The sequence below is a fragment of the Crassostrea angulata genome, chromosome 5, assembly GCF_025612915.1.
Source record: "Crassostrea angulata isolate pt1a10 chromosome 5, ASM2561291v2, whole genome shotgun sequence".
Classification (NCBI taxonomy): Eukaryota; Metazoa; Mollusca; class Bivalvia; order Ostreida; family Ostreidae; genus Magallana; species Magallana angulata.
Window position 1 is genome coordinate 38,502,063 of NC_069115.1, and position 25,328 is coordinate 38,527,390.

A 25,328-nucleotide genomic window follows, 5' to 3' on the forward strand; every position below is an offset into this window, starting at 1 on the left:
ATCTAGCCTTTTTTTTTTACTTTGTATCAGTACCATATGCGTATTTAATGCAACCGACGAACTATTCAGAATGCGCCGACCTAGAAGGGTGTCGAGAAAAAAATCAGGAACCATCCATTCTGAAAATTTCAAACTTAACTTTTAATTGATAAATTAAAAATCCTTATATTTGATATTTAAAGATTTAAAAATATTTTCTCATATCTTTATACATAACTCTTTAACTTATTAAGGAGATTAAAATAGTCTAAACATGGCTACGACCATCCATCTCTAATATGACACAAGAGAGTCCGAGTAGAGTTTCGTGAACATGGTTATTATTGCATGAACCATTCTGCCGCGTCACATAAGCCTGTCACTTATACACATGTACACCTATGTTTACCTGTTAATGCCTGTCGACTCTTTATATTACTACATGTAGTTGGATACTTGGATACTAAGAGGCGGGGGAGGTAAAAAAAAAGAAAGGTGATCATTTATATTTCTTAAAACACATTTCTATTTATTTATTTATTTATGATTTATTTATTTTTTATCTATATATCTAAGTTGTACATTCATTTATATTTGTACTTATAAGTTTTTAAATTACAGAACTTTCAAATTAGCAATTCGTAAACATCTAAAAGATACAGGTTTTTAGTATTTCAATGGTAGACTTGTGTCGCAATTGAAAGTGGGGCGATAGAAATTTTGACTAAAACATATACATGTACCCCTTTATAGTTAATTTAATACTCATGAACATATACCTTGTCTTCATATATGAGTAAGAAGAATTATGCTATAATCACTTTCGCGCCATTGTGTCATTTTAAATTATTTATAAACTCTCGTCAGCGGCAATGCATTGTATAAAATTCTTAATAATTCTATTAAACCGCTTTCTTTAGGAATTCGTATTATATGAATTGGAAATGGCGTATTGTAGAATTGGCAAACAATTTAGAAAATCTAACAATTAATGACATGGACTATTTGATAGCGGATATTTTTTTAGAGATAAAACATAGTGGCAAATCGCCGGACACAGAAATTGCTTAACTGCTTTGAAAAAAGTTAAGTTCAACGCTTAAAAACTACATGTCCACTGGCATATGAATTTAATTGCTCACTTGTACATGATTACAAACATTGGCCATTTTTATGAGGGAGGGGTGTATTTATCTATTTTTTTATTTTTTATTTTTCATTTTAAATATATCTAGTTATCTAATAGTCTAGTACTAGTATAGTCTTATTTTCAAGTCTGTCTTTATAGAAAGTTTAAAAAAAAAAAACAGTAATGAATATTTTCATTTTTAAAATTCGAATTGTTGAGATTTTGTCACAGTCTGATTTAATTGATGGTTTTTACTTTTATTTAACTATTGATCAATCTAATTCAATAAATAGATTTCACTTTTCTTTAAGATATTTATCGTAGCGGCTCTTGAAATTTAAATCATTTGCAGATATGGCCAATACAACAATGAAAGACGTGATGAAATATTTTATTCTGGTCATTTTGGGATCAAATATAGTGATGACCACATATGCCTTGACCTCCAACCAGTTCATCGCGCTGAGTAGTTTAATAACAGGTTCTGCTTTCGCCGCGTCTCTTTGTAAGTATGTCAACAAGCGTCTTTTTTCTTTTCTTTTTTCTTTTTTGGAAATTGGAGCAGACTTATCCGATTAAAGGAAAGAGTAAACAAATAAAACCGTTTTCACCAATCTAAATTCTATCCAAAGGTTAATTTTGTTAATTTCCTAATTATTGTTTACCTTCTTATAGATACGTTTCAATACTGTGGTTTCATCAATATTCGTTGAATACCAATTGTCGTGGATTTCGTTTTTAAGTTGATCCACGAAATTAGATGTTCATTGAAATGCAATTTCTATTAACATTTTGTATTGATGGGGTCGTTGGCCACGAATTTACATATCCTTGAAACTGTAATTTTCACTTTATTCACGAAAATTGATACCCTTGAATATTAATGAAACCACAGTAATAACAAAATCCGCCTAATAATACCTAACAAGGTATTATAACCAGGATGTGCGCATGTGTGAACCCACAATATGCCTGTGTCAAAATTTGAAAATCTATCGATTTTTGTGCATGAAAGATGCTGATGATTTATAATTGAATCATAATGAAAAGAAAAGAGTTACTCCTGGGGGTTTTTTTGGGGGGGGGGTGAACATTTTTTAGGAAGACACTACTTGCATGGTCAATAAGCAAGTAATAAAGATAGAGGGATTTGACCTAATAATAACTAATAATTCAAGAAGGCTAGATGGTTGTTGCCATTTTAGGCTATATTTAACTTCTTATGAAAAAGAGCTCTGTATATAGATGTAGGAAAATGCACGCATTGTTAAGCTAAAATATTTCTATTTTTTCTTTACTTAGTGTTAAATCATGGACAAACCTACATGTATCGTATGTCAAAGCTCAAAAAAGACATGGTGGTTAATTTGTTTGACCACCCAGCCTCCTTGTAAATATATGATTATAGCAGAACCAAAACTTTTTTAAAATACGTCGACACACGGACGTCCATAATTACACGGCGCTCTTTGGCGTGCATTATTTTGATTTTCGTAATCCGTTAACGTTGAGAGTTGTTCGATAACAGACATCGATCAACTCTCAGAAGTAATGACCAGGTCTAATTGACGATGGCAGGCACGACAAAAGCCCCCTGGGCATCAGTGTAACTTTAACGCTTACCCATGGAATGACCTTGTCCCTTATAAAAAGAGTGGTCGTTTTCAGGAAACGACAGCATTGGAAAATTAATGTAATTAATTTCATTCTTTTAGTGATTTTATTTTTGTTGACGTCTCTCACGTATGAATTATATATGTATTATTTTTTTCAATCAGGGATTTTGTGCACGGGGCGGTATTCTTGTACTATGATTTTTATTCATTGATTCCAAATAATCTCTCATGACGTTTATTTATTTCTGTTACATTTAAAGCTGGGAGTTACCTCCTTACTGTAGAAGAATTGGCGCTATTGACAGCTTTGATCCTTTATTCTGTTATTCCTCGTTCAACGTTAACAACGTCAACAAAAGGTACAGTTATTACTATAATAATGCTGCGTGGTCGACTAATTTCCCATCAGATCTACCTTTTTTCGGCCATTTTTAGACTGTATTGATCTTGTTTCAAAAAAGAGCTCTAATTAAAAAATATAGTAAAATACCTCAAAGTCAAAATGTAAAATTTATGGATTATTTCTCTTCTAAATAATAGTTTATAGGTAAACAAATAATATCTGAAAGTGTTTGGTGGATCTGATGACTGATATGTTGACCATCGGGCCGCCTTATAAAAATATAAGCTCCAGAAGAACTGCAAACGCTAACGCCCGTTTCCCGCCTACATTTTATGTCCAAATATTCGAAATTTACGAAAAATTATTTACAGTTCCTAATTTCATTTATATCAAAATAAAATTTTAGTCAAATAATCACTTTTTTTAAAAACGAAAGATTTGCTTACGGCGGATCTAAAATATCTTCATTGAAATCGGATTTTGTTTATCATTATTTATTTATTACATATGTACACCCCCCTCCCCCTTGAGACAACACACCCTTTGGTATGAATATGCTAAATAAACATATATAAACCCCCTTAAAAAGAATTGACCATATATAAATCCCTTAAAAAGAACTTTTGTTTCACGGGTAGTGGGGAGGAGGGGGAGAGATTTTCTTATCAAAAAATTCCATTTTCCGTTAGTTTCTATTATGAAATGAGCTATTTTAACCCAAAATGCAAAGTTATCTCTCTTGGTTTTACCAAATATTTGATATTTATTGAAAATGAACATTTATAAATGTTTATATTGTTATGAATTTAATTAGATCATTATCAAAAGGTAACTTTTAGTAAGGTGGCTAGACAATGCTACCGTTTGCAGTTTTTTACTATTTTCCCACATCTTAGTACGAAGCTCTTTATACCAAGGAGATAAGTGATGTCTAAAATTGGCTAAGACCATCCAACCCTCTTAAAAGGAATGTATAATATACAAATATACATTCCTTTATACAGTTACACAATGCGTAGAGCATATAATAATCTTAAATGCATACTAATAGTTTCCCTATATGCATTCCTTTATACAGTTACACAATGCGTAAAGCATATAATAATCTTAAATGCATACTAATAGTTTCCCTATATACATTCCTTTATACAGTCACACAATGCGTAGAGCATATAATATTCTAAAATGCACACTAATAGTTTCCCTATATGTATCCGAGTTTTATATTTTTATTCCAGAATTTGGTCATATTATCAATAATTCCTGCAAGACTCACTCCATAAATCGTTTTCCTCTTAAAAACAGAAAAAAAGTACACAAGAGGCATCTTAATGCTTTTTTTAAATATTAAAAATAAATATCAAGAAATCTTATTTAATTAGTTTTCATTTAAATGTATTAGACGAAAAAACTTTATATTCCGTTACACATATATTGTGCAAGACACTGATCAGATTTTGAAATGTATACATAGTGATACAGAGTCAAATGTCATCAATCTAGTTTGGGGGGTTTTTCTGTTTTTGTTTTTTGGGGGTTTTTTGGTTTTTTTTCTTTTCTTTTTTGCAGTTATAATACCTGCAGTATCTGCATGTCCCCTCCCTGGATACACATATAACCGTTATTTTGGGTGCTTACGTTACGTGGTTATCCCCTCACCCATCAATGCAGAAGCTGCAAGTCAATTCTGTGCAAACGAAGGCGGGCAACTGCTATTGCTGAACTCGGACGAGGAAGTGGAAGAACTTCGAAGACTGATTGGTATGTCATCAGCTCTTGGTTGAAAGCTTTTTAATAAATGAAATTCTGATGACTCATAACTCGGGCACCAATTGACAACATTGTATCTATCTATCTATTTCTCTATCTATCTGTCTATCCATCTATCTATCTATGATCAACTGATCACCCATCCGACCATCCATCCATCCATCCATATATTATATCACTTTTGTTTCATATTTTTCAAATCCTGAATTTTTTTAATCTATTTTGTTACATTTTTTTGGCAGCGTCATATAACATTGTAATGGCAGACGGCATTTTCGTGCAAGGAAAAAGAACTACTGGCTCGTCTCCATGGATAATCGAAGATGGGAGTCCCCTACCTTACACACCACCGACGGGAATCAGAAATGAAAATAACCCTAGTTACACGAGACTGGTTTTTGCTGTAGATGCTGGTTTTGATCTAGTCGCAATTCCACTCAGTAATCTCGAGCGATTTTTTTTTTGTGAAGTTTGATATTTTAAGGAATAGACACTACATAGATTGATACCTTATTTTTATATCTATGATCCATTAATTACTAAGGCATAGAATAATGATGTTTCAGAATGCTTATAATTTATGATTCCAAGAAAAAATAAATTTGGTCTGTCGTTATTTGTCATTATGAAAAAAATGGTTTTGAACATTTCTTGAAATTCATAACCTATATCATAATCTTGACAGTAGTTGTAAATGATAAAACATCATCTAAAATGTTTTAGTTTTCTTCAATTTTCTGGCATGGCCTGATTGTTATCTGTTCTAAGCTTCACGCCAGACCAATGATCGTGGGACTGCGGATAACAGTTTTTAAAGTGTGTCCAAATTTCCCGTTTCTATAACATTTCGGAAATTTACAGAAATGGTGTGAAATGCTACTCATGATAATTTTTAAAAAATGATAATAATGTCAGAATTTTTGTTTCATTTTGCATGACCGTTCTTAATCTTTAATATAAAATACCTCATAGAATACATTCTATGACCAAGACAAAAATATCACTATTTGTGGTAGGGACACACTGTTCACATACAATCTCCGTAGACTTCTACCTCTGCTCAACTATATTCAAAAGCCCCTAAATTACATGAGCGCAATACGGTACATTTTTCTCTTTCGCTTGGTCAATGTATTTTATCAACATCTATCTACATGTGAAAGGAGAAAAATGAACTTCAGTGCGCTAATATGAAAAAAGAACTCCACTTCGCCTTCCCCATACCATAGAGCTGTATTTACAATATGTGTTATTTTTTATTGCTAAGTTTTGTATTTACTGCCACCAGGTAAATTCAAAATTTACAACATGACAATATGCATATCGTTTGTGTTACTAAAACCTACCTATTTTATTCATTTTTAATCATTTGAATCAGATGGTTACAAACTAGACCGAAAATTATTTTTATTAGGTCTATGAAATCATTGATAATATGGCAATCATCACAATAAAAAACACATTAAACAATGGACACTTATCAGGAAGTGCCAACTTTAATGACTCTCGCTTCAAAGCTATCAAAATCATGATAGATTTTCTTTCATCTTTTATATGAAACGAAGATGCAGACAAATGTTATGCGATCTCGTCCTTTCTTAAGGTGATTTATAATGGGAAAATTTGACATCTTTTATTCATTACATTACATTATTTATTACAATTTTTCAACATTATCATCCGGGTACTTTCAAGTCGGTTGCAGTGCAAAATTCCCATTTTAGTTTTATTTGTACTGAAACCTGAAGCAAAAGAGGGGTCTTTAGATATAAATTTCTTAGACGTTTTTCATTAAGCAAATGCACATACAAGTGTAGTTTGGGCACAAAGGTTTTATGAATATTGAAAAACCGGTATATAGTAAAAAGTTTTGGAAATGGTGCCTTGGAACCGACAAACTGCTAAATTATTAAGGTCGATCTGACTGGTCATTTGTTGACTCTTCAGCCACCTTAATTAAGAGGGATGGATGATCTTGGTTATTTTTGGGGTTATATTTACCTCCTTTAGATGAAGAGTTCTGTATAAAAATAAAGGAAAATGATCAAATTTTAAAGTTAAAAATATTGGAATTTTTTCATAACTTAAAGATAGTTTGAGGCCCAGAATATCATATATAGAAGGCAAATCTTGGTAAATGGTTAATCTGTTGACTATTTCAGCCTCCCGGAGTAAAGAGCTCACTATCGCAGATAACGAACAATCCAAATACAAAACGTCTCTTCTTGATTGTTTAAGGCAAGGATTGATGGACAAATTTGATTTGCCAAAGAAAAAAATATATATAGACAAATTCAAAAAGTTTAATTCTTCTAATTAAAACAATTATATTTTACGCAATGAGAAATATAGAAAAAACGTAAATATCATACACTGTGATACTATGAAATGTTCACGACCACTATCCTGGGTTAATCGATATTAAAATGTTCAGATAAGGAAAGAAAGACATTAGTGTTTTACAAATATACTAGATCATGCGCCGATCCAGAAAATTTTCCCGTGGGCTGGGCTGGGGGTTCCGAGGGGTACATGTAATTGTGTTGGCCGGGGGTGGGGATGGGGGTAGCGAGGCATATTTTTGGTAACTTTACTATGTGAATTTAAGAAATTTGAATTTTCCAGAGTAGGGGGTCCAACCCCCCCCCCCTCCCGGACCCCTTTCTAGATCCGCGCATGTAGCTATATACAATTATCAATTTCGTCAGAGAGAAAAAAGATGTAAGTAACTGTATGTTTATTTCGGTTTCATGATGTTAGATAATTCTGATAGTATCATTTCGTCGCTACATGTACCATCGTTCTTTGGCCATCTGATATGTTCAATACACCACCATATGTTTTTCATTTCGTCTGGGAGCCTTTCTAAAGGGACGTCATCTTTGATTAAAACGACGATGGATCCCTGACGTTGATTATGAAATGCATGCGTAATGGCCATCTGCACAGCATATGAAAACCATCCTTTATCCGTAAAACTTTCGCTGACCACAAACATCACTTTCCTGCTTTCGGTGACACAGCTGACTATTTCCTCAGACCTCGGTCTTCCTGGGATGGAGTCTTTATCTGTCAACCATGCCGTTACGCCAAGTCTTTCTAATTTTGGATACAATTCCCCAAGGATCCACGGGTAGTCCACTTCATCGTATGAAACGTAGACATCGTACAAAAACACATCACCTTCACTGATTCGCAATGGCATACCTTTTAATCTGTTTTTTATTCTTAGAATAACATATTCCAAATGAACTCGGTATTTCTTAATGGCGGCTATGGAAATGAGAGTCAACACTGTGAACACCAGTAGTCCGAGTGAAAAAATTAGCCAGTCGGTTGCCTGGCAACCTAGTTCAAATTTCACCCAAACTTGGTCGTGAAACAATTGATAAATAGGATCTTTACTCTCCGCGCATTGAACTGTTGAGAGATCTAAAATTGAATTTTGGTGATCTTTCATCCATCTCAAAGACTGGATATTCACACATGAACAGGAAATCGGATTACCCTCTAAAAGAAATGATAGATTTTTTGTTGATTTAAATAGGCTTTGGTCTCTCTTAGAAAACTTTGATATTAAGTTGTACCGGATAGACAGCATCTGCACCTTTTCATGTTTTATCAAAACATCTGGAAGGGCAGTGAACATGTTACGGTCCAGTATAATTTCTAATAAAGATTCCCTCTGATCTTTTAAAAGAGAGCGTGGTAAACTTCTTAAACTGTTTTGAGAAAAATCGAGTGACACCAGGTGTCTGAGATTTTTAAACAGATTTTCAGAGATGTGCCCTACACCGATATCTACCGCCTTCAATATCCGAAGATTTCTAACATTTTGGAATATATCAGGGTGAATATATTTAAATGTATTTTCAGATAAATTAAGAAAACTCAATGACGGAAGGTTAAATGTTCCTTTAAAGTTAAGAGGAAAATTTGTGTGTTGCAGATCCAACTTTTGCAATTTTTCACCTATTAATGATAAATTTGTTGTCCATCTTAGAGCATTGTGAACGTAATTTCCAGAACAGTCTAATACTTCTAAATTCTTTGGTAAAGTTATATTAACAGAGAAGTAATCATTTCCTAGCACACGGTGTGAGCTATTTCCTAACATAAGGTTTTTATTGTTATTGCAGCACGCATTAAATTTTTTAAGTTTTGGCATTGAGAAAATTGCGGAAACTGTTGCAAAACTAACATATATCATGTTATTACTGTCAATATCTAAAGAATCTAAGCATTTCCATAGCGTTGTTCCGTGTAAATTTACTTTAAAATATCCAATATGACAGCTTCCCAAAAGTAGCACCCTCACGCAGATATTGACAAGATACTTGGCGGATTTTTCGTTTAAAATGATGGGATCAGTTACAATAGCTTTCTTGTTTTGCCGCAAATCCAGTTTTTGTATAATTGTTTGATTCTGTAAACATTTTAAGGACTTAAGTGCTGCATACACATCGCAGTCGCCACCGAAATAAATTTCGATTTCGTTATCTAGGTATGGAAAAGAGCAGAAAAGATCCTCTGGTACGTCACAATCGACAAAACTGCTAAAATTCATTGTTAGATTGTGAATTGGAGAGTACATAAGGCCCTGAAATGAAGCATTGGTTAATTTGAAAGCGTTGAGAACATGAAATTCTAATTGGGATAATTTTGTTAAATTTTCAAAGGGCTTTGTAAATGAAAAGTTATGGAAAATGTCAATTTTTAAATATTCTAGTGAATGGATTTTGGAAAGTGATATGCCAGGATAGCCAGAATATTGGAAGTCATTCCCGTGGATTTGAAGAACCTGAAGTTTGTCAAGATTAGAAAATGCTTCGGAATCTATTTCTTTTCTTTCAAGATGTGCATAAGAAAGATCCAAACTGCATAAGCTCGTCAGTTTTTGGAAGGCCAGATATGCAATTTCTGTTATACTGTTGTATTTTAGGATGATTGCAGTGACTTTTGAGTAACGTGCAATATGTTGAAATATATCTTCTGTCAACGAGCTAATCTGGTTAAAGGACAAATCCAACGTGACGTTGTTATTTTCCAACTCGGGAGGTAGCTCTGTTGGTAATTTGGAGATGTTTAAGCCACTACAGTTCCACAGCAATCCTTTATTTCCACAATCATCAGCATAGTGGGAAATTGTACACATCTGTGTCATGACCACAACTATGCTATCTGTGAAAGCAAAAAAAACTTTAACTTAATATGCAGCTATGGAAATATCTCTAAATACTAAAGGTGTTATTTACTGCTGTGAATTTAAATCTTTTAAAATTCACTAGTAAAATACATTCTTATACACATATATTAAAATGAGGCCTCATATAAAGTGTGACACTCATCATATTTTATTATCATACATGTAAATCCAATGGTATGGTATTGTTCTATGTAGATCAGTTCTAATGAAAACTCAAACACAGTTTCCTGGCATAGCAGATGAAGATGGAGCTATCTTGCATTTGATTACATAATGTGTGAACAAATCAACTTTCAAAAAGAAAAATCACAAATCAAGTCAATCTTAAGACAAAACTTTAAGGGGGAAACATTGCGATATAATGAAGTGTCTATGTTGGTTGATTACACCAATTCATCATTACATTATATCAATACATTATCATATCATTACATAATTACATTATATTACATCAATACCAACTACCAATGTGCACTCTATCAACGTAACAACTTAACACACAATTAAATTATAATAAAAATGTAAATGTAATTTTTAGTCTCTAAATAAGCTTAAGTTGCATACTTACTGATCAAAAGTATAGAAACCCATCGTTGTATGTTCCTCATAGTTTTAATTTGATAACTTCGAATTGTCTACAACATAATGTAAAAAAAAAATCTCAAACATCTAAACTGAATACAATGTATATTAATTTTATTTATAAATTATTAATATTACACTACGACGACGTCATAAGTTTCTTACATTTAAAGAATAAAGAAGGTGTTGCAAATCTGTGTTATTTTCCACTTAAGGCGTAGCAGATGAAATGCATGGAAAAGTCGAAGTTACAGAATTCGATGTAAATATATTTTTACATGCAACGTAATATATAGAGCAGTATATAATTTTATCATGAAAAATTTGTACCTACTTTCATAAGACCTTTAAATATTTTTTTAAATAGTTACACAGACAAATGTGGCAGATTTCACGCTTTTTAAAAATGGAATTCTCATTATCGTGATAAACTGCCTCCTTAAAATAAAACTAACTTGAAGACGATATTAAGAGTCAGAATAATTTCTTGAAAACTGTCATTTCCTATTTTGGTTCCAAAGAGGCATATCAATAGGCATATATTTAAAAAAAAAACTAACTGGGGGGGGGGGGCAATAAAGTGCGCCTGTAAAATTTCCTCGACATAAAGCATATCTAGAGTAGTCTAGTTGTTACGTTAGAATAAATACTGACCGAGACTGAATTTTTTGGGGGGGTTGGAATTCCGAAACGGCTGGAATTTTTTACAAATATATTTTTAAAATTGCATAAAAAGGTAAATAAATATATATCGATAATTTTGGAAATGTTTGAATAAAGTTATTTAAACGCTTGTCAATATACTATTTTGCATGTTTTCAACATTACTTTCTGGTTTAAGTCGCTGTTTTACGGCAGCGTAATAGTGCCACATTTGCACTTCACTTTTTTTTTATTTTCTACACTTTAATCTGCAGCACTTTATATAGTGTAAAATTTACACTTTAATCTGTTAATTTTACATTAGAAAATGCAACGTAGTATATAAGAAAGTAAAAAAAATGTGATGTGCAAATGTGCCAATATTACGCTTCCTTAACGTTTAATACACTTGAATTACAAACATTTTCTTTTTATCAAGGGATTTCAAAACAATTTACTCATCAATGAAAAAATTAAGTTGATTTCGTAGGAAATTACCAGGTATGTCGGTTTCAAAGATACATGAACAGGCCATTAAATTTTTAAAAAAAAAAATATGCAAAATATATAGTCAGAATCGGTGATAAAGCAATAAGTAGTTGAAAATATGTACGGATAGATTTGTTCCACATTTTTACCTAGACTAGGCGTGTATAATATATTATAGAAATATGTAATGATTATAATTACAACCCCGACGTTTTCGAATATCCCAGAATCAAATTTATTTACGTAGTTCCAAAAAATATTTTAAACATACTGGACAGTAGAAATCAAATTGTTTTGTGTTAACATCAAAATACAGAATATATGGCCATCTTCCAAACTATATCTGTAAAAATGAAATAGTGGTTGCCGTGTTCGATAGAAATGTGCGTAATATGTGTTTTGCCTTGATGCGGAACAAATATAATCGTCCACGTAATGTGTCTATATTTAGATTCAGTGTTCAAACGCTAGCGTTACGCAGATTTAAAAGTCCTTTTCACGTTAAGGAATAATCCCACTTTTCTGCAAAATCTTTCTTATAGATACAATATCATTTAAATCATGTTATGAAAAAAGAGTTTGTCGTGAAATATCATTGTTTCAATCAAACTCTTTGCTAGTTTTTCTATCAATTCGCCAAGGTTTGGAGAAAACATCTAAAAAAGTCTTGATCACTTTTTTGTTTTTGTTTTGTTTTTTGTTTGTTTTTGTTTTTTTGTTTTTTGGGTTTTTTTTTAGGGGGGGGGTATTTTGTTTTGTTTATATCTAAAATCTAAAATTTTTGTATCCTGGATTTTTTTTTAGGGGGTTGATTTTTTTTTTTTCAGGTTCAGCCACACTGAATTTAGTATGAATCAACCAAAATGACTAAATTTAATTCACACTGCGGTTCCTTCTACATAATTTTAGAGTAAACCTCATTTCATGTAAAACATGCATTGGTCAAGTTGCCTTTGGTGGATGTTCGAAATAGTATATCATGCATTAATTCAACATCTTCAAGTAACTTTAACAGATGAAATCAAGATAAGCGACCGGACTATTAGAAGACCTTGTTGTCCGAACTTGATTCTGACACATTTATACATGTTTAATACATCAAAATATGTTCATTTTAATTCATTGACTATTAAAATTGATACTTTTTATTCACGATTTTTTTTCTAATACATGTATTATAAAATTATGCCCTTTGTAAAAATAAGGGGATTTTACCAAAAAAGAAAAGTACATAGACAAATTATATTTTAATGTAATGGGCTTATTTCAAAGAGAAGGATGTAGAAATCTGATAATCTTGCAAGGTTTCTGTAAAAAATATGCCCTTACAAAACTTGAATGCAAACAATTAACAGGAAATAAAATATTCATGAATTTGAAAAACGGAAAATTCCCAGAGTGAATTATTTTTAGTTTCGGTGTGCGTAAAAATTAATTATGTTTAGCCATGCAGATAAAAAAAAAATAGCGGTGCTACATGAAAGAAAATGAATCGGGAAGTTCTAATAATTAATATTAACAATAAACCGAAGGACACGTCGTCTAAAATTAGGTAGCAAACAATAACAGAGTACCGGATACTTTGAATGTTTGATGCCTAGTAAATTAAAATTGATTACAATAATCAGTAATTAATTCAGACTGAAACATTACTAAAAGACTGCATTGAAATAAAACACAAACATACCAGACTGTTGGAATTCTTACACCCGATTTTTTAGGCAAAGACATTATAGACTTCATTCAAACTAAAACTTTGGGAGGCTGGATGATCAACAAATTATCCAACATTCTACCTAAAATCTTAAGATGTGATTTGCTGAGCTATTGACTATTAATTTGTAAAGAAAAATTTGATATTTCTTAATTTTTAATTTGTTGTTCTTTCCTATATTTTAATATAGAACTCTCCTGTTAAAGGAGATCAAGACAGTCTAAAAATGCCCACGGCCATCGAGCCCACTTAAACGGGGAATTAAACTATATTGCTTTAAATATTGATTTGTTTGCAGATGCAAAATTCTTTACATAGGAACCACAAAACTAATGAACATTTTTTTTTTCATTTATTTGCTATGAATGTCGTTACATGTATAAGTCTCAAATAGGCCCCTTTATCTACGTAAATAAAAAAAAAATGTATAAACAAATATCTATGCATAAATTTTTATTCTGGTTCTCTGTTTTGTTTATTTTATGATTTAAATAACTTTTGCTGACAATTAACTTAGCTTTTAATTTCAAACAATCCGGTTACGATGAATAAAAAACTTGTCGACCAAACAACAAATTTGCAAAGCCGAAAAGTAGAGTTTTCATCGCTTCGGAATCATTAATCATTAATCACATTTTTTAATCACAGCGAGCGCAGCTTGCTCATCCTCAACCTTCGTTTCCTGGGGGGACGCGGCAGCATGGTACAACAGACACTTGTAGTTCATTCAATAAACTTTACGATGCTAGCAAATACGAAAAAATATGTGTAACTTTCACAGTAAATAAACCCTGAAAAATCTGATAAATTATTTTCATTGATGGAAATCGTCTCCCTCTTGTTCAAATGCAATGTATATAAGTATCTATATTTAATTTATATTTCATATTACAGTAACTATAATTTCTTTTAACATTTTTACTCTTGTGCTCTATTTAAGATTTGTATCTTAAAAATATCATTTTCATATGCAATCCCCCATGGGAGAAAATAAAAATAGATTGAATGAATGCATAGTCGATAAGTAAAGTTTGCATCACTTGTACTATCTGTATTGTTAATCTTTTTATCATGTAAATAGAAATGTTATGTATAACAATGCCCTGGCCTGCTGATCAAATGTAAAACATATCAAGAAGATTACTTTTTTGTTAACACCTTAAAAATTCTAATTTAATGTTTAATTTAATTTTTTAAAACCATTTATGAAAATTGAACTCCGTTTATAAGTAATATTTCATTAGAATATAAAGCAAGTTAGTATTAATAAGAAATTTAAAAAAGGTATGCACTTACAATATGTTATGAGATATCTTGAAGAGAAAACCTAAATGCGAACGGCTACGTGTGCAATCACAAAGGGTCTCGTAGTGAATTGATAAGGTGTTGTTAATAGAATAAATTTCCGGTCTCATAGTTTTTGCCTTAGAAATTCTTCTTTAATTTAAAGTCACGTTTTAGGATCAAAATTACCGACCGTCAAGTAACCAGGAAGCGGCCGGTAATTTCATATATACTAAAAAGTGTTCAACTCCCTGTCACACCGGGGCTGCGTCCTCTTGGCGATCCTGCCGCATCTTTAAGCGCCAAGGTACATACAGTAGAGTGTCCTTTAACGTCGTTACAATGCAGCGACTTCTTCATTTGTCGCAGTCGGATCGCTTATAGCTAAGACGCCATGCAACGGCGAAAATAAATGAATATTGAATATGTAGAGAGACAAACTGACAGGAGGCATAATGAATATATGGGTGGGATTTGATATTTCGCGGCTACAATATCTCTTTCCAATTAGAAAGAAAAACTAGAGGGAATATAGTTTGCACCTATGATATGAACCACTTATCCGATGGGATTTGGAAATCAGAGAACAGTCAAAATTTAGCAGCCGTGACGGGAATTACACATCAAAGGATGGTATTTGAAATAGGAGGGGTGCAATGTTTCACTGCCATTATATTTTGAACCCTGGGTTCAATATTTCTTTGGCGTTTGATGTCATTGACATCTGAACTACAGTTACGTTTTATTATTAAAAATTTATAAAATCACCAATCCATACAGAAGAACTATTGAAAATTGCTCTCGGATCCCCCCCCAATGAAAAACATACATATACCTCGGACCCCCAATGGTTGATTGCCCAACAAGTGTGTACATTGCAATCGCTCGCTGCACTTTCTACCTCACTGCCCACGTGACCAGTAGCAAGGACAAAGCAGTCTTCGAGAGCAGCGGACACACATAAACCATGCATGGTCTACATGAATAGATTCCCGCCAGGAAATTTGTCTTACTTTTAAATCCAAAGCAAAAGATACGTAGAAGTTAACAAACGTATGCACTATATGCTTGCTTTTACATGTGTGGTTAATGCCGTTTGGCAATTTATTTTTGTGTTTAACAACTTTAAACAATCAAAGGCTTAATCTATCAAACAGATTTGATAGTAATACAACTATATAAAACCTGCAATTACTTATTTCTAGTGAGCAACTTGTAACTTTACTCTGTGAAAGTCATAGGTTTGGATTTTCCCCAGAGTGGGGTGGCCGGGGGGTGAATATTCGGATCATTCGCCATCACCTGAATTCGTTTTTTAGCGTTATTATAACAAAGCTTCTTTTATTTAGATAACACGTAATGATTTATTCTTTCATTGCCTGTGCTGAAACTGACAAGGACTAAACGCAGCTGGTAAATCTGAGTGATTGAATGAAAGCACCGTTGCATCTCCTGTCAACGAAAGTGTAAGTTACCTTTCTTTAATTAGTTATTTTCAGACACGTAGCATTAGTTGATTTCATTTGAACATATTCTTATTGTAATAGTTTACAACTGGGGTTGGGTACAAGTTTTTTTAACTTTGATTGCCCTATATAAATATAAGACACAATATAACTATTGATTAAACAATATATACTAGAGGTCAATGAAATTCGGGGCACATGTAAAGTGCGAAACGAAATCGAAATAAAACAAAACAAAACCGAACGATTCGTGATTTAATAAATGTGCATTTTGCAGCATTCGGTAGGGATGGGGAGAGGGACAGAGGTCAGTCCCAACCCACCCACCCACTTTTTGTACGAAACAGATTTAAACTTTTTCTCTTGAATGAATTTGGATATAAAATGAATTTTAAAGAACTGCCCCCCTCCTCGTATTAGGATTTTGAACATTGCCGAGATTAGATTTCGTTTTTGTTAGGATATGTGTATACATGACAAAATTCAGTTTTTTCCCTTTCCTGAACCCTTTTCCCTTCCGCTTTTAAAATTGATGGTTTATGCTTGATAATCAATAACCCATGGTATACCGCTACTGATTGAAATTGAATGCACAAAAAACATGTAGAAAATGTACTTCCAAACGCAACTGGTACCTAAGTTGGGTATGTTTTAAATGTCAATAGCAAAATAGCAATCAAGAAAACATAATTTGTTTTAAAACTGTGGACAATGTTATATTATATTTCTGCGGAAAAAAAAGATGTGTTGGGTTCATATGACATTGCTGGTGCTGACTTCAACAATTATTTTAAAAAATAGTTTTCTGTCCTTGTAAAAAAGACATACAATTACATATATTTAATGTGCATGAAGCTTAAATTATTTAAACGAGAGTCATTCATTAACTGTAGATGGAAGGGATCAGGATTTTGTTTTATTCTTGGGTAAGAAAAGGTAATCTATATGAGTACATACAATGTATTTCAAAGATTAGGTACATGAAAATTAAGACATCATTCCGATTTTATTTTACCAATTAACTTGGAGGGTGCGTATATCACATCGTCATTTGCATGTTATTCCAAATTCGATCACAAATCAGTTGCAATATGTTCAATTGTCAGTATTTAGGTCCGTTTTATTTAATTTGATTATTCTTTGGACAAACTAATTATCTTTAAAACTCCTCATGCTAATCCAGTAATATTTAAGATCAACCACCAATAACTAAAATTACCAAAAATAGGTCTTAAACCCATGCAAACAAAAACATCTCTCGGATAGCCACACCCACCTACTTACCACTCCATCCCCGAACAAATTATGAATCAGCGCATACCATGCCGTTTGTAGAGTTCTGATCAAATTGATTTAATGCATTCTCTTCCTCGATATTTAAACTATAGGAGAAAATTGAGGGAGGAGTATCAGGGAGACACCCCGTTCCATCTGATGCTATCTGTCTGCACTTCCTTTTTGAAACGAACATTTTTCTATTATTCACATAATCACTCTCAGATGCAGACACGCGATGAGTTAAAAATATTCTTTTCATAGTTAGATAATTTTCTTTAACTACAACAATAACAAGATTCGTATTGATCGACATTTTAATCTTTAACAGGTTTATTTGTCACGATTTTTCATGGTTGAAAAATCACGATTTTTCATGGTTGAAAAATCTTGTAAAATTAACATTATAAATATTTCCGTTCGAATATATATATAAAAAAAAATACATGGTTACTGTCTTGAAATATAATATTTCATATAAAAGATTATAATATATTTATTTGTGCGAAGATAAAAAAAAAAAGAAGTGACAGAGAATGAGACCAACCGTCTTCACGTTTTCGACCCAAAGCAACAAGAGTCTAGCTATTATTTATATTTATTACAATTGCAATTTTTTTAGTAGAACAAGACGTCAGAACCTGTGGTGCAGAATAACACGCTCAAAGAATTTATCATTGAGAAGTTAGTTCATAAGATTCGAAACGCAAGTGCAAATAAGACATTTGTCTGTGCGTTTCAATCCTGGAAAAAAGCATACGGTCGCTGTAGAAGAGAAATTCGGGCAAATCAAAAACTGACCATTACCATGGTCATTTTGTGCGCATAAGCAATCCCGCATATACTGACAGAGTAACAATGGAGCATAAAGAATAATCCAAAGTTTGCCCAAAAGACTGTACTCTATCTAATGAAAGTTTTCTTAAGACATACCTTATAATTATTACTATTATTACTCTTGAAGCTATATTGATAAAGTTCTTTGGTTTGTTATTATCTTTAATAGAGAAAGTGAGTGAGAAAGAGAGCGAGTATAAGGTAGAGTGCAGTGAGAGAGTAATCTGGTGAAGCATTCCACTCATTTGCTCATCCCACTCTCACATTTTCTGTGTGTGAGAGAGTGGGAGTGAGAGAGTTAGAGTGAGAGAGTGGGTGTAAAAGATATAGTAAGAGAAAGAGAGTGAAAGAGAAAGAGTGAGAAAAGAGAGTGAAAGAGAGAAAGTAGAGCGAGAGTGGGATAGAGAGAGAATTGAGTTAGAGTGGAAATCAGTGGATAAGAGAAAAAAGTGGGAGTAAAAGCGAGTGGGAGAAAGAGAGAGTTGGAGTGAGAGAAAGTGGGAATGAGAATGGGATGAGAGAGTGGAAGAGAGAAAGTGGTAAGTGAGAGCGAAAGGGGATGAAAGTGGTAGCTAGAGAGAGCGGGGTAAGAATGGAAGAGAGAGCTAGAGTGAAAAAAAATGTGGGAAAGAAAAATAGGAATGAGAGAGAGTGTGAATGAGAAAGTAGGGTGGGAGTGGGAGTAAGAGAGAGTGAAAAGGAGACAATGGGGTAAAAGAGTTGGAGAGAAAATGAAAGTGAGAGCGAATGGAATTAAGAGGGACTTGGAGTGACAGAGCAGGAAAAAGAAAGTGCGGGGTGAGAGAGTCCATGGGGTAAAGGAGAGTGTAAGAAAGAGAGGTGGAGTGGAAAAGGGAAAGGGGAAGTGATAAAGAGAGTAGGAAGAGAGATAGAGGAAGAGTGAAAGGGACCTAGAATGAGAATAGTCGAGAAAAGAGTCTAAGGTGAGAGCATGCGTGTGGTGGAAGTGAGAAAGTTGAAGAGAGAGAGAGAGAGAGAGAGAGAGAGAGAGAGAGAGAGAGAGGTGTCAAAGAGAGAGAGAGAGAGAGGGGGGAGTCAAAGAGTGGGAGTGGGGGGAAAAAGAGCGTGTGGTGAGAAAGTGCGTTTAGAGGGAGTGAGAAAGAGGAAGTTAGAAGAGACTGTGAAGAGAGATAGATTGGGAGTGAAAGAGACTGGGAGTGAGAAGAAGTGGGAGAGAGAAAGAGAACGTGATTTGAGTGAGTGCGTAGAGTAGGAGTGAGAAATTGGAAGTGAGAAAGAGTGGTGAAAGAGTGGGAGAAAAGAGCGTGTGGTGAGGAAGTGCGTGGGGTGGGAATGAGAAAGTGAAGTTAGAGTGGGGTGAGAACATAAGCTAAGAGAATGGGATTAACAGAGTTGGAGTTAGAGGGTGAGAGAGAGAGACCGTGGGGTGAGACGGCGCGTGGGGTGAGACAGAGGATGTGAATGAGTGTGGGAGTGAGAGATATTGGGAATAGAGGGAAAGTGAGTGGAAGATAGAGTAGGCTGGTAGTGGAAGAAAAGCGTGGAGTGAGAAAGTGCGTTGGTAGAAGTAACAAAGTAGTGATAAAGAGAGTGGGAGTAAAGGAGAGTGAGAGTAAGAGAGGGTGGGAGAATGAGCTAGAGAGAGTTGGGGTGAGGTTACGTTGGGGAGAGAGAGTGGGAATGACAGAGCTGGAGTGGGAGAAAGAGGGATGAGAAAGAGATAGTGTGTAGGTACGAGTGTGGGGAGAGAGGGGGGGTGAGTGTAAGAGTGGGAGTGAGAGGATTGGGGATAGATGGAACAAGAGATATTGCGAGTCGGAGTGAGAAAGTGTGGGGTAAGTGGGTTTAAAAGCGTGGGAAGAGAGAGTGCTAGGGGTGAGAGAATGGGAATAAGAGAGTGGTGGGGAATGGGAGACAAAGTGGAAGTGAAAATGTGGGAGGGGGAGATAGTGAGTGGGGAAAGATAAAATGCGCGAGTGAGTGGGTTAAATAAAAGTGAGAGTAAAGAGAGAGTGGGATAGAGAGACTATGATAAAGGAGAGAGTGGATATAAGAGATTGGGAGGGAGAGAGATGAAGTTGTAGTAAGAGAGAATCGGGTTGGAGTTGTAGAGAGAGCGTGGGGTAAAAGAATGGGAACGAAGTGAAATAGAAGAGAGAGAGTAAGAGGTTGTTGGGTGAGAGAGTGGGAATGAGAGACAAAGTTGGGGAGAAAGAGAGAACAGGAGTGAGAGAGATAGCTTGAGTGAGAGAGACTGAGAGTGAAAGATTGGGTTGAGAAAATTTCTGTGAGAAAGACATAAAGTCGTATGAGAGAAAGTGGAAAGAGAGAGAGAGAGGGGGTAAGTGAGGTATGACGTGAAAGTGTATGGAAAAGAGATATTGAGAGATAGTGGGGGAATAGTTGAGAGAGTGGGGTAAGAGGGAGATTGAAAAGGGTGAGTGCAGTGACTGAGAAATAGTGGAAAGTGAGAAAATAGGGCGAGAGAGAGGAAGAAGGAATAGGGGAAGAGAGAGAGAGAGAGAGGCGAAAGAGACGGAAAGAGTGGGTATAGAGAGAGTGTGGGGAGAGAGAGAAAGTTGGGATGGTATGTGGTGTGAGGAAGAGAGTGTGTGATTTAAGAGTGTGTTGTGAGAGAGTGTGGCAGAAGGGATAGGGAAGTGAGAGGGTCGAGTAAAATGGAGAGTGATTGGGGTGATTGGTTTGAATGTGAGATGTGTTGGATGAATGGGGTGAGATATAATGGTGTGAGGGGTGAGAACGAGTAGGGTAAGAGAGAGAGAGAGAGAGAGAGAGAGAGAGAGAGAGAGAGAGAGAGAGAGAGAGAGAGAGAGAGAGAGAGAGACTGAGCAGGTACAATACGATAAGAAAGAGGGCTTATACAGGTTTTTGACTTATATTCTCTTTAGAAGTGTGTATATGTTGAACAACGTTTTACTTTAATGTAAGACAAGCCTTTTTAGTTGATGAATTTTGTATGACTCGTTGTTCAGTTTTTCATTTCATTTGTGCAACATTGAATCTATCCTGTCCTGTGACATACAATACGGGACATACTTTGTGAATATTGCTTATATAAAAAAAACAATGCTAAAGTAATCAGAAAGTTCGAAAAAACAAAGAAAAACAGGCTTGCTGTAGGCTAAAATAAATTCCTCATCCCTCAAAACAGATTAGTGTATGAATTAAGTAGAACTTCTTATTTTTCTACTTGTAAATATGTTTTACAACTTATGTTTCACATTACCAACAAGAATACAGTGTATTATTGCATTAAGACGTCAGTCATAATAAGTTTTTGTACTAAAATCAATTAATTCTTATTTTTTATTAATATGATATTCAGCAATTGCACGACTTAATAATTGGATATAGATAAGCAAACACTGCTTGCGCCCCGATTATACGTCATTTGAATTTATTGAACTGTATAGTACAAAAGCGATGCGTAGTGTTATCACAGGCAAGGACACTGAAAAATGTAAATATAAAAGTTTAAACTACATGATGTATTTTAGGGATCGTTCCATTATCACTGGACGTGGTTTTGACGTAATTTTTATTTGAGACGAAAAACAAATTAGACGGGCTTTCCTTTAAAATTGTCCTGTTCTGGAGGCCAGGCTGTAGTCTGAATGTCTAACTAATTACCCATCAGATCTCCTACAAAATTGTACATGTAGATATGATTTTTTAAACAATAAACTATTACTTAGTAAAGAAAAGTTCCATACGTCTTAGCTTTAAAATTTGTGTATTTGCCTATATCTTTATACAAAACTCTTTTTCTCACGGAGACCAATACACATGTAGTCTTTAAAAGGCCACGGTCACCTAGTCGTCTTAACATAAATAATATGATGTTTAATCGAGAACAAATTATGTCGTAATTATATACTTAGTATTTCGAAGATTGTTTTTTTTTCTCCAGAAGCATAATAAATTCTATATTTATACATCCATTTAAACATCAAAATTTACATGAAGCACAATTAAAATTCTTTCATAAATATATAGCCAAAAGTGATATATGTTTGTTCGAACCATATACACTCAAAAAGTTAAATCGGATTGAAGTGCTTTAGTCAGTTTCTTGAGTATAACTTCGTTACTTTCCTCTTCTGACCATCTAAAGTGTTCAATGCACCACCATATGTTTTTCAGTTCATCTGGGAGCTTTTCAAGAGCAACTCCATCTTTTATCAAAACCACAATAAACCCCTGTCGTTGATTATGGAAAGCATGGGTGATGGCTGTTTTAACGGCATATGAAGACCACTCCATGTCCAAAAAACTTTCACTTACAACAAACATTACTTTCCTGCATTCGTTAATACGATTCACAATTCCTTCTAATACCCAGCGGCCTGGAGTGGAATTCATATCTGTTATCCATGACTTTACGTTTAAATCCTCTAGTTTTGGACAAAGTTTATCTCTGACCCATACTTAGTCCGATTCACTGTAAGATACATACACATCAAACAAAAACTCCTCTGCACTTTTTCGTAAAGGTATACCTTTCCATTGTTTTTTCAGTCTAAGAATTACATATTCTAGATGGACACGGTAGTTTTTGATAGCAACAATACTTGTGAATGCTAATATTGTCAAAAACAGCAATACGATAGAAAATATGAGCCATTCTTTTGACTGGCAGTCTAGTTCGAATTTCCGCCATATTTCATCGTTGAATAAATGACCAACATGGTGGTTGTTTTCCAAACATAGAACGTTGCCAAGATCTGGAAACGAATTTTGGTGATCTGTCATCCATTTCAAAGACTGGATGTTTAAGCATGCACAAGAAATTGGATTTCCTTCATTATAGATTGACAGATTGTTCAATGATTCAAAATGCCTTTGGTCCTTCTCCGAAATCTTTGATATCAAGTTGTATCGAAGATAGAGATTGTTCAAATTCTCCAACTGGATTAAGGAATCGTAGATGGAAGAAAACATATTATGATCTAGATTAATTTCTGTTAAAGATTGTTTTTGGTCTTTTAGTAGAGACTGCGGTAAAAAGGCTAAGCCATTTCGAGATAGATCAAGTTTTGTCAAACATTTGAGATTTTTAAACAAACCTTCGGCAATCAAAATGTTAGTCAGGTCCAAGTGAACATTTCCTGCGGATAACTGGCGAAGATTTCTCACTCTTTGAAATATATTCGGGTGAATATTTGTAAAGTTATTTTCAGATAAATCAAGAATTCTTAAGGACGGAAAATTAAAGATATGTTCATACTGTAGAGGAAAATTAGTTTTTTGAAGATTCAGTATGCGCAAATTTTCCCCTATAAGCGTTACAAATAAATACCATCTTATATAATGCTGATTGTGGATGTAATTGTAAGAATAGTCAAAAACTATAAGACTTTTTGGCAGATTAATGTTAATAGAAATATTCTGATATCTTTGTTGACTGTGGATGTTAAATAATTCTGTGTCAGGTGGCCGGGAATTGCAACAAGCGTTTATTTCAAGCAGACGTGGCAAAGTCAATAAAGCAAATACTGTCTCCATAGCAACATACTGGACTCTATTAGACCTAAGACTTAATTTATTTTGACAATTCCATAATGTAGTTCTATAAAGATGTATATGAAGATAGATAATCTCTATTAGACATAAGACTTAATTTATTTAGACAATTCCATAATGTAGTTCTATAAAGATGTATATGAAGATAGATAATTGCGTCGCTATTTAATATGAGCTCACTCACACAAATATTAAAAAGGTATTTAAAGCTCTTATCGCTTATATTAACTATGTCTGATTCCAAAACTTGAACATTTTCACTTATATTTATTTTTTGTATTTCACGATATTGTAAACATTTGAGTGATCTTAATGCTGCATAAATACTGCACTTGCCGCCAAAATTTATTTCGATATTTGTGTCTAAGTACGGAAACGAGCAAAAAAGATCTTCCGAAACGTCACAGTCCACATGATTTCTGAACGTCATATCGAGGCTGCGGAGTGGGGAGAGCTTAAGACCCTCGAAAGAAGTATTGGTTATTTTAAATTCACCCAGACAATTGAATTCTAATTTGGTTAAATTTGAAAGATTTTCAAACGGTTTTTGAAACTGAAATCCATTAAAAATGTCAATTTTCAAATATTTTAGTGTACGAAGTTTTGAAAGCTGAATATCAGGATATCTTGGATTTTTCGTCTCATGAAAGTCATTTTGATGAATTTGAAGAATTTGCTATTTTCCAATTCAGGAGGTAACATTGTTGGTAATTTGGAGATGTTTGATCCACTGCAGTTCCACAGCAATCCCTTATTTCCACAGTCGTCAACAAAGTGTGAAATTGAACAGTTTTGTGTCAACACTGCCGATATTCTACCTGTAAAAAAAACACAATGAAAAATATTAAAAGCTACTCGTATAGCTATAAATTTGGAAGTATTTTTATAAGTCAATCATTCTTATCCAAGGTATCTGATTCATATAGAGTACAGTCATAGAAGATGTATACGTCACAACAAGTAGTACATGCTAACTCTTCTTTTTCAAAATCTAGAACATTGCGAGAGAGAGAGAGGGATAATAATGTGTTGATTATCAAACATATTTTTAAGTAAAAATAAATAAAATATAATCCATGAAATCCAACCTGCATTCATTTGATAAAGCCTGGTTTTTAGCATGAAGCGTGCTGTAATAATAGTGCATAATTTCAATACTGACGCGGATCAGCAAAATGCATTTAATAAGAACCAATGTGATTCTTTCACTATAGATAATATATTTACTCTGAATTGTTTTATTGAATTATCTCCGATGTTTAAAAAGAAAAGGTACTGTCCATTTATAGATTTTAAATTAAGCTGCTTTTGACAATGTGTGGAGAGTAGGTCTATGGCAAAAGCTAATAAAAACTGCTATAACTGCAAAATGTCAGATGTAATAGTTAAGATGTATTCTGAATGTAAGTCAAGAATTGCTGTATATATATAATTTTTTGCATATTTTTTATGCGGAATATGAGTTTGATA

The 25,328-nt window shown here is 33.8% G+C and overlaps 2 protein-coding genes and 1 pseudogene across 2 annotated transcripts; 1 reads left to right on the forward strand and 2 right to left on the reverse strand.

The window, feature by feature from the left end:
• Positions 1-1,462: 1,462 nt before the first annotated feature.
• Positions 1,463-5,626, forward strand: LOC128185406 (uncharacterized). The gene is made up of 4 exons (XM_052855006.1): positions 1,463-1,613; positions 2,985-3,083; positions 4,637-4,828; positions 5,080-5,626. The coding sequence occupies exons 1-4, from the start codon at positions 1,463-1,465 to the stop codon at positions 5,310-5,312; spliced, it is 675 nt and encodes a 224-aa protein (XP_052710966.1). The 3' UTR covers positions 5,313-5,626.
• Positions 5,627-7,153: 1,527 nt separating this feature from the next.
• LOC128185905 (toll-like receptor 4) lies at positions 7,154-10,700 on the reverse strand. The gene is made up of 2 exons (XM_052855611.1): positions 10,612-10,700; positions 7,154-10,018 (listed from the first exon to the last, which is right to left on the reverse strand). The coding sequence occupies exons 1-2, from the start codon at positions 10,649-10,651 to the stop codon at positions 7,575-7,577; spliced, it is 2,484 nt and encodes an 827-aa protein (XP_052711571.1). The 5' UTR covers positions 10,652-10,700; the 3' UTR covers positions 7,154-7,574.
• A 10,923-nt stretch (positions 10,701-21,623) lies between these two features.
• LOC128185686 (toll-like receptor 6) lies at positions 21,624-23,914 on the reverse strand (annotated as a pseudogene).
• Positions 23,915-25,328: the final 1,414 nt, after the last annotated feature.

Coding starts and splice junctions, on each gene's coding strand:
- LOC128185905 (XM_052855611.1), bottom strand. CDS start 10,651: ATGAGGAACATACAACGATGGGTTTCTATACTTTTGATCA. Junction 10,019..10,611: donor GGTTTCTATACTTTTGATCA/GTAAGTATGCAA, acceptor TTGCTTTCACAG/ATAGCATAGTTGTGGTCATG.
- LOC128185406 (XM_052855006.1), top strand. CDS start 1,463: ATGGCCAATACAACAATGAAAGACGTGATGAAATATTTTATTCTGGTC. Junction 1,614..2,984: donor TGCTTTCGCCGCGTCTCTTT/GTAAGTATGTCA, acceptor TTACATTTAAAG/CTGGGAGTTACCTCCTTACT. Junction 3,084..4,636: donor GTTAACAACGTCAACAAAAG/GTACAGTTATTA, acceptor TCTTTTTTGCAG/TTATAATACCTGCAGTATCT.